The sequence below is a fragment of the Oncorhynchus masou genome, chromosome 18, assembly GCF_036934945.1.
Source record: "Oncorhynchus masou masou isolate Uvic2021 chromosome 18, UVic_Omas_1.1, whole genome shotgun sequence".
NCBI lineage: Eukaryota > Metazoa > Chordata > Actinopteri > Salmoniformes > Salmonidae > Oncorhynchus > Oncorhynchus masou.
The window spans coordinates 71967076-71977276 of record NC_088229.1 but is presented as its reverse complement, the minus strand read 5'-3'; the positions used below and the strand labels follow the sequence as shown (position 1 = coordinate 71977276).

At 41.3% G+C, this 10201-nt stretch overlaps 1 protein-coding gene across 1 annotated transcript in view; it reads left to right on the top strand.

Moving 5' to 3' along the window:
* The first annotated feature begins 413 nt into the window (after positions 1–413).
* LOC135559424 (cadherin-related family member 1-like) overlaps positions 414–10201 on the top strand; it is a 29536-nt gene continuing 19748 nt past the window's right edge. The window contains exons 1-10 of the mRNA XM_064993576.1: positions 414–549; positions 2329–2427; positions 4013–4158; positions 4316–4366; positions 4495–4584; positions 5648–5734; positions 6434–6550; positions 8022–8165; positions 9658–9736; positions 9985–10085. Of these exons, the coding sequence (XP_064849648.1) occupies positions 414–549; positions 2329–2427; positions 4013–4158; positions 4316–4366; positions 4495–4584; positions 5648–5734; positions 6434–6550; positions 8022–8165; positions 9658–9736; positions 9985–10085 (1050 nt within the window). The remainder of the gene's footprint in view (positions 550–2328; positions 2428–4012; positions 4159–4315; positions 4367–4494; positions 4585–5647; positions 5735–6433; positions 6551–8021; positions 8166–9657; positions 9737–9984; positions 10086–10201) is intronic.

Here is a 10201-nt window from a genome sequence, read left to right as displayed (position 1 = left end):
GTGGTAAATTCACTTGATTTCGAAAGCCACACACCTGTCTATATAAGGTCAAACAGTTGACAGAGCAAAAACCAAGCCATGAGGTCAATGGAATTGTCCGTAGAGCTCTGAGACAGGATTGTGTCGAGGCACAGACTCTGGGAAGGGTACAAAAAATGTCTGCAGCATTGAAAATCCCCAAGAACAGTGGCCCTCATCATTCTTAAATAGAAGAAGCCAAACTGAGCAATCAGGGGAGAAGGGCCTTTGTCAGAGAGGTGACCAAGAACCCGATTGTCATTCTGAAAGAGCTCTGGAGTTCCTCTGTGGAGATGGGAGAACCTTACAGAAGGACAACCATCTCTGCAGCACTCCACCAATCAGGCATACATGGTAAAGTGGCCAGACGGAAGCCACTCCTCAGTAAAAGGCACATGACAGCCCTCTTGGAGTTTGCCAAAATGCACCTAAAGGACTCTCAGACTATGAGAAAAAAAATTATCTGGTCGGATGAAACCAAGATTGAATTCTTTGGCTTGAATCCCAAGCATCACGTCTGGAAGAAACCTGGTGCCATCCCTACGATGAAGCATGGTTGTTGCAGCATCATGCTGTGGGGATGTTTTTCAGCGGCAGGGACTGGGAGACTAGTCAGGATGGATGGAAAGATGAATGGAGAAAAGTACAGAGATATCCTTGATAAAAACCTTCTCCAGAGCACTCAGGACCTCAGACTGGGGTGAAGGTTCACCTTCCAACAAGACAATGACATTAAGCATACAGCCAAGACAATGTAGGAGTGGCTTCAGGACAAGTCTCTGAATGTCCTTGAGGGTCCCAGCCAGAGCCCAAACTTGAACCCGATCAAACATCTCTGGAGAGACATGAAAATAGCTGTGCAGTGACGCTCCCCATCCAACCTGACAGAGCTTGAGAGGGTCTGCAGAGAAGAATGAGAGAAACTCCCCAAATACAGTTGTGCCAAGCTTGTAGCTTCATACCCAAGGAGATTCGAGTCTGTAATCGCTACAAAAGGTTCTTCAACAAAGTACTGAGTAAAGGGTCTGAATACTTATGTAAATGTGATATTTATGTATTTTTGCTTTGCTTTGTCATTACGGGGTATTGTGTGTAGATTGATAAGGGAAAAAAACAATTGAATCCATTTTAGAATACAGCTGTAACGTAACATAATGTGGAACAAGTCAAGGGGTCTGAATGCTTTCCGAATGCCCTGTATGTTAAGTTTCGTATGGGGTGTATTCATTTGTGCATGTCCATCTCCTATGATATGTTACAAATTACAACGCATACGATATATTACTAACTGCAATTCATACAATATGTGCCGAATTTGCTAAACGTAGGATAAGGTACGATATTCCAATATTATGCCACTAATGTTCCCTAGGTGGCTAACGTTAGCTAACGTTAGTTTAGGGTTAAGTATTTGCAAATTAGTAACTCATTGCAAAGTTGCTAATTAGCTTAAATGCTAAAATTGTCCGTGATGATTTTTGAAAACACTACCGTTGGCAGGCTGGACGTTCATGTTATACGCCCACACATTCACCCCGACTAACCAACCTACTTTTCATTTTTGCCTTAATTAACCTCCTGTCTTATGTAACCATACCAAACATAACACATCATACTAATTTGAGTTTCCTGGATTTACAATTTACTATGTTACGTCTAGCCTATGAGACCAGGCTGCTCTGAGAAACTGCTCCAGCTTCTTACACTGAGCTGAGCCGTCTTGCGAGATGCCTGGCATATTGTAGACACCTCCAGAAGGACACTGACTCCGTTCCACTCAGCCTCTCAGCCGGTCTCCCTCTTCCTGGTCTCTACCTCCACCCTGTATGATCCTGACGAACCGTCTTCTGCCTCCTCCATCAGGATGAAGAATCAAAAGAAAAAGAGAGGGTTTATTTTTCTCTTAGTCTTCTTGGTTACTCTTCCTCCCTCTTTGGGTAGGTTTTTATTTTCTCTGTCCTGGTCTTTGTCTTGATATTGGGAGTTCACTGGGTTTTCTTGACCTTCTTTTAGATAATACCATTTTCTTAACCTCTTTTGACTTTGAACTGTCTTGTTTCTCTCTGCTTTCCTGCCGTTTCAGGAAGTGAGTACAATAATTCAAATTGAATATTCAGATAAAAAGGACCACAGGTGTCAGAAGTATTGAATTGATTATGACAGCATGAGTTATAATTTCTGTACTGTATAAAAGTTTACTCGTTATCCATAGATTGTCATCTATTTTTTTTTTTTGCGATTGTGAATACGCTTGATAGTGCTGCTTTGTTACAAGTGCCACATTTCGATTAATTTGTTTTTCTCCACCAGGGCAAACGTTAGACTATGCTCCCTATTTCTACGACAAAGGACCGAGCAGCACCAATGGGAATATGGCTCTCTTCAGTATCTCAGAAGACACACCAGTCGGTAAGTGTTGTGAACAATTAAATAAATGAGATGATTATTTAATATAATTATTCAATTGAGTCAGTGAAGTTGTGAATTGATAATATACAGTATGTCATGTGGTTTACAAATAGCATGTATAATGTGGCTAAATTAAAAGAAAATCACAGTGTGATGGATTCTGTGTTTCAAGAACAGTGTTATACAGTAGCTAAGGATCAGACCTGGGTTCAAATACTATTTGTAATAATTTCAAGGAGATGATGTGTGCTTCGTTGAGGTTGCCTAGCTTCGTTGACCAACAGAATAGTCCCAAAACTGCAAACCCTGCACTCCATGCAGGCGAGAGCAAACACAAAAAAATATTTGAAAGATTTCAAATAGTATTTGAACCCAGGTCTGCTTGTGATGGACTGATCAGTGATCACTTGAGCAGCATTGAGCCTTAGATTTATCACCATAATGCCCTGCAGAGGACGGTGACGCGTGCTAACAAGCTTAGCCAGGGAAAACAATAACGAGGCAGGGGTGGCTTTCAAACAATAGGAAAAACAATCAGACAATACTACGGAATGCAACATTTCCAGGTTTTCCAGAAATCCCACTTGGAGGTATACCCAGATTTCTTGCTTGTTCCTGGATTTCTGGAAAACCTGGGTTTTTGGGAAAGTTACACCTCAAAATTCCTATTCCTAAACAACTATGTCTAGGTCAGGTTAATGGTGCTGTGGGATATGCTCTCCTGTACAACTGGAGGTAGAGATGGGTTACCTTTCATGTATTTGATAGGTAACGTTATTACCAAATTTGGTAACACTTTAATATTTGAAGAGTACCTACATAAAGACTTCATCACACATTCATAAGCATTCATAATACATTCATAAGCATTCATAACACATGCATAAGCATTCATAACATATTCATAACACATTCATAACACATGCATAAGCATTCATATCACATTCATAACACATGCATAAGCATTCAAAAGCATTCATAACACATTCATAACACATGCATAAGCATTCATAACACATTCATAACACATGCATAAGCATTCATAACACATTCATAACACATGCATAAGCATTCATAACACATTCATAACACATGCATAAGCATTCATAAGCATTCATAACACATTCATAACACATGCATAAGCATTCATAACACATTCATAAGTATTCATAACACATTCATAACACATTCATAACACATGCATAAGCATTCACCACCCATTCATAACACATGCATAAGCATTCATAACACATTCATTCATAACACATTCATAACACATGCATAAGCATTCATAACACATTCATAAGCATTCATAACACATTCATAACACATTCATAAACATTCATAACACATTCATAACACATGCATAAGCATTCATAACACATTCATAAACATTCATAACACATGCATAAGCATTCATAACACATTCATAAGCATTCATAACACATTCATAACACATTCATAAGCATTCATTACACATTCATAACACATGCATTCATAAGCATTCATAACACATTCATAAGCATTCATAAAGCATTCATAACGCATTCATAAGCAGGTGCTATCTCTGTCTCTAACCTTGCAGGAACACAGGTATATATCCTAAATGGCACTGACCCGGAGGGGGATGCCGTGTGGTTTGGCCTGACCTTTGAGAAGGGCACCAGAGAATACCTGAGAGTGGACCCCAAGTCAGGAAACATAACTCTCATTCAGGAACTAGACAGAGAGGTGAGTGTAATGCAGGGAGCTTTGAGAAAACTACATCTCTGGTAATCTCAGCAACCCAGAACCAAGTCTGCCGTCTGTCGCCAGAGACTATCATTACCCCCTAGTACCGGATGTGCTATTTAGAGTGCTGTTAACAACCTGTTCTTTGTTTTGTCAGAAACAAGGTGAAATTTCAGCTCTCGTTAGCATAACCGACGGCCGGAATAAGGTGAGCTGAGCTTTAGACAACAACATTCGTCGCTTTCAAATGTATAGGCCTACACACACATACCAAATAATCATACCTGGCTTCTCAGCTGGGCTGTTGTGATGTCATCTGTTTGTTCCTTCCTTTAGGTTGCCGAGACGATACGGGTGTTTGTCACCGATGCCAATGATGAAGAACCAGAGTTCCAGAACCTGCCTTTCGCCGTAGACGTCCCAGAGGTCTGTGTTAAACTCTCATCGCCATACAGACAGCTCTGTCTTTGGTTTAAAAGGTCTTTAGAGATAATGTTAAGTGATAATGACAGAGATGTCAATATTGGTATCATGTCTTTAGAGATAATGTTAAGTGATAATGACAGAGATGTCAATACTGGTATCATGTCTTTAGAGATAATGTTAAGTGATAACGACAGAGATGTCAATACTGGTATCATGTCTTTAGAGATAATGTTAAGTGATAAGATGACTGGTATCATGTCTTTAGAGATAATGTTAAGTGATAATGACAGAGATGTCAATATTGGTATCATGTCTTTAGAGATAATGTTAAGTGATAACGACAGAGATGTCAATATTGGTATCATGTCTTTAGAGATAATGTTAAGTGATAATGACAGAGATGTCAATATTGGTATCATGTCTTTAGAGATAATGTTAAGTGATAATGACAGAGATGTCAATATTGGTATCATGTCTTTAGAGATAATGTTAAGTGATAACGACAGAGATGTCAATATGTCTTTAGAGATAATGTTGGTATCATGTTTTTAGAGATAATGTTAAGTGATAATGACAGAGATGTCAATACTGGTATCATGTCTTTAGAGATAATGTTAAGTCTTTGATGTTAAGTGATAATGACAGAGATGTCAATACTGGTATCATGTCTTTAGAGATAATGTTAAGTGATAATGCTGGTATCAGAGATGTCAATACTGGTATCATGTCTTTAGAGATAATGTTAAGTGATAATGACAGAGATGTCAATACTGGTATCATGTCTTTAGAGATAATGTTAAGTGATAATGACAGAGATGTCAATACTGGTATCATGTCTTTAGAGATAATGTTAAGTGATAATGACAGAGATGTCAATACTGGTATCATGTCTTTAGACATAATAGGGAGTCACTACCCCAGGGGCCTGTCTGACATGCTGGCAAGTAATGGCACCGTTATTAAAGTCTAAGCAGATATGTACTAGATAAGTAAGTGCACGGGCACTTATCTAGTACACATTATGTTTAATGTCAAATGTCATCCATGTCTGTGTCATCTGCAGGACACTCCAGCTGGAAGCAGCATTTACAGAGTGCAAGCGGTGGATAAGGACATGGGCTCTGGAGGCAGTGTCACCTACTACTTACAGGTGAACAACGTCCATTAATCACTAAAGAAGAAGAAAATGGTCTAAAACAGGAAGGGACTATATGAACCCTCAAATAGATTTTTGTTTTGTTGCTAGGTGTGTCATAATGAACACAGTCCTGGACTTGCCAGAGGGTTCAGGTTTAGCTCTAATGTTATACAGTCTATAAGGAGGATCCACTGTCATACTGTAGATGAATGGTAAGGCCATGTCTTTAATCAACACAGGAAGTGAACCATCCTCGGAGAGAAAACCATTCATTTTTTACACTGGAGTGGAGGCAGGAAATGGTGTTACTTTAGTGGATTACATTTCAATTACATTTCAGCAAGGTGTCGAGGGCTTAGCTGGAGCTTAGGGCTGCTTTTGGCCATCAGCAAGCAAACAGCCGTTGGCACCGTTCACATGTCGACTGGGAGATTCACAAAGCAGATTCTGGAGTCTAAAAGCATCCTGATGATTTTAGATATCTGAAAGAACAACAGTAGAAAATGGTTGAACGGCTGAAATGTAACGTTTTATCCCTCTTTAGGCCTGGATTTGATGTGTGATGTGGTCTTGGTTGTACTTCGAGTGTATTTGAAATGTCATTGAAACTACACAGTTAATTGAATGGCGAGTGCTTAGTTAGATCTGTCGAGATCTCAGCGTACATCATCCCAACGAAGGGTTTACTGACGGCCCTGTGTCTGTTCACAGGGAACTCCTGCTACCAAGTTCACCATCGACGGCCACAGTGGGGTCCTGCGGATCAAACCAGGCGAGACGCTCGACTTTGAGACGACAACATTACACTTTGTGACGGTGGTTGCCAAGGTTAGATGGCCGCTAGCTATGTGTCAATCAATTTCTTTGTATTTTATTTGTATTTTTTGTATTTTTATGAAGCCTTTTTTTTATACAGCAGTTGTCACAAAGTTATTTACAGATACCCAGCCTAAAACCCCAAACAACAATGTGTCATCCCAATGTTTCATCCCAATCTGTCCTCTCCTCTGAGCCTTGGGGGCGGAGGGAAGCTTTTCTTCTATTTCTGTTCTCTGAGTCCTGGGGGAGGGAAGCTTTTCTTCTATTTCTGTTCTCTGAGTCCTGGGGGAGGGAAGCTTTTCTTCAATTTCTGTTCTCTGAATCCTGGGGGAGGGAAGCTTTTCTTCTATTTCTGTTCTCTGAGTCCTGGGGAGGAAGCTTTTCTTCTATTTCTGTTCTCTGAGTCCTGGGGGAGGGAAGCTTTTCTTCAATTTCTGTTCTCTGAATCCTGGGGGAGGGAAGCTTTTCTTCTATTTCTGTTCTCTGAGCCCTGGGGGAGGGAAGCTTTTCTTCTATTTCTGTTCTCTGAATCCTGGGGGAGGGAAGCTTTTCTTCTATTTCTGTTCTCTGAGTCCTGGGGGAGGGAAGCTTTTCTTCTATTTCTGTTCTCTGAGCCTTGGGGGAGGGGGGGCTTTTCTTCTATTTCTGTTCTCTGGGCCATGGGGGAGGGGGGGCTTTTCTTCTGTCTATCCTCTTCTCTAAGCCCTGTGGAAGCTTTCCTTCTGTCTCTATCTGCTTCTCTGATCCCTGTGGAGGTTGAAGGGCTAGGGGTCCCTCTGTCTTTAAGCCTCAGGGGGAGGATCAGCTCCTCTCCTCCATCCTTGGATCCGTCTCTAAGCTCTCGGGGAGGGTCTGCCCAGATTATTTAAGGCCACACTACGGCTCGGCCCTTGATCCCACACCGTGGCAGTTGATTGACTAATTGTCTCGTGCGAAGGAGCATGTTGTTTCGGCCCTTTACTGTACGTTGAGTGTATTTTCATGGGAGCAAGATTCTGAAGTTCACACACAAATAGAAAGCTGTTGAATTTCACATATCGAGCAGATGGAGATGTGTGACACTGAGTTCTCAGCCTGACGTGTCGCTCCTTTCGCTATTGAAGAAGGCCTTTTTCCTTAGGGCGATGGAGGAGGTGGTACTCCTCACTAAGCAAACAGTGTTACATCCTTCCACACAAGAGTATTTACATTTTTTGGTATTTAATTAGGTAAGTCAGTTAAGAACAAATTCTTATTTACAGCCTACTGGGGAACAGTTAGTTAACTGCTTTGTTCAGGGGCAGAACGACAGATTTTTACCTTGTCAGCTCAGGGATTCGATCCAGCAACCTTTACTGGTCCAACGCTCTAACCACTAGGCTACCTGCCGCCTTGTTTAACTTATGCAAACAGTACTGTTGCTTCGCAATGGTTTTTAGCGCTAAATAATCAGTCAGCACGTGTCGTCGTCCAATGTCTAACCTTCTGTTGTATCCATCAGGATGGGGGTGGGCAGTACAAAGGGAAGCATCAGGTGTTGACATCTACAGCCACCATAACCATCAACGTCCTCGACGCCCAAGACACTCCTCCAGCCTTCGTTGGAACTCCTTACTTTGGCTATGTCTACGAGGTCTCACTTCCTGTAAGTACAACACAACCTCCTTACTTTGGCTATGTCTACGAGGTCTCACTTCCTGTAAGTACAACACAACCTCCTTACTTTGGCTACGTCTACGAGGTCTCACTTCCTGTAAGTACAACACAACCTCCTTACTTTGGCTACGTCTACGAGGTCTCACTTCCTGTAAGTACAACACAACCTCCTTACTTTGGCTACGTCTACAAGGTCTCACTTCCTGTAAGTACAATACAACCTCCTTACTTTGACCACATCTACGATGTTTCACTTCCTGTAAGTACAACACAACCTTCTTACTTTGGCTATGTCTACGAGGTCTCACTTCCTGTAAGTACAACACAACCTTACTTTGGCTACATCTACGAGGTCTCACTTCCTGTAAGTACAACACAACCTCCTTACTTTGGTTATGTCTACGATGTTTCACTTCCTGTAAGTACAACACAACCTCCTTACTTTGGCTATGTCTACGGGGTCTCACTTCCTGTAAGTACAACACAACCTTACTTTGGCTACATCTACGAGGTCTCACTTCCTGTAAGTACAACACAACCTCCTTACTTTGGCTACGTCTACGAGGTCTCACTTCCTGTAAGTACAACACAACCTCCTTACTTTGGCCACATCTACGAGGTCTCACTTCCTGTAAGTACAACACAACCTTACTTTGGCTACATCTACGAGGTCTCACTTCCTGTAAGTACAACACAACCTCCTTACTTTGGCTATGTCTACGAGGTCTCACTTCCTGTAAGTACAACACAACCTTACTTTGGCTACATCTACGAGGTCTTACTTCCTGTAAGTACAACACAACCTTACTTTGGCCACATCTACGAGGTCTCACTTCCTGTAAGTACAACACAACCTTACTTTGACCACATCTACGAGGTCTCACTTCCTGTAAGTACAACACAACCTCCTTACTTTGACCACATCTACGAGGTCTCACTTCCTGTAAGTACAACACAAACTCCTTACTTTGGCTACGTCGACGAGGTCTCACTTCCTGTAAGTACAACACAACCTCCTTACTTTGGCTACGTCTACGAGGTCTCACTTCCTGTAAGTACAACACAACCTCCTTACTTTGGCTATGTCTACGAGGTCTCACTTCCTGTAAGTACAACACAACCTCCTTACTTTGGCTACGTCGACGAGGTCTCACTTCCTGTAAGTACAACACAACCTCCTTACTTTGGCTACGTCTACAAGGTCTCACTTCCTGTAAGTACAACACAACCTCCTTACTTTGGCTACGTCGACGAGGTCTCACTTCCTGTAAGTACAACACAACCTGATGATCCTCTGGTCTTTCAAACATAGGGTTTTAAAACCTTTGGGAACTTTTGCAAGCCATTTCTTTATATTCAATAAATTGTACTTTAATTATTTTGAATATCATGTCGCCATATTAACATACAGTATGTTCAACAGATTTGTTTGGAAAACTTTTCCAAGCCATTTCTTTCTGATTTATAATTTTTATTTGCAGGGTTCTGAAATAGCCACTGTGTTTGCCAAAGATGGAGACGAAGGAAACCCTAATCCTATTCATTATTCTATTACCAATGGTAAGTTGCACACACACACACACACACACACACACACACACACACACACACACACACACACACACACACACACACACACACACACACACACACACACACACACACACACACACTTCACAAACTAATAATAGCCTATCATTGTCAGCAGTTGAGCATGTGTTTGTCTACAGTTTCACAGATATTTGTGATTTCTGTATGCGTCATGATTGACATACTATGGTGGTGTTCTTACCTTTCTCCTTCTTCAGGTAGTGAGGATGTCTTCACCATCAATAGCACAACTGGTTGTATCAGCCTAACAACTTATCCAGTCACGCTGAGGAATGAATTATATGAAATCAAAGTCAAGGTAATAAGAGCTTTCTGTTATTAGTATCAGTGCTCTGTTATTAGTGTCAGTGCTCTGTTATTAGTGTCAGTGCTCTGTTATTAGTATCAGTGCTCTGTTATTAGTGTCAGTGCTCT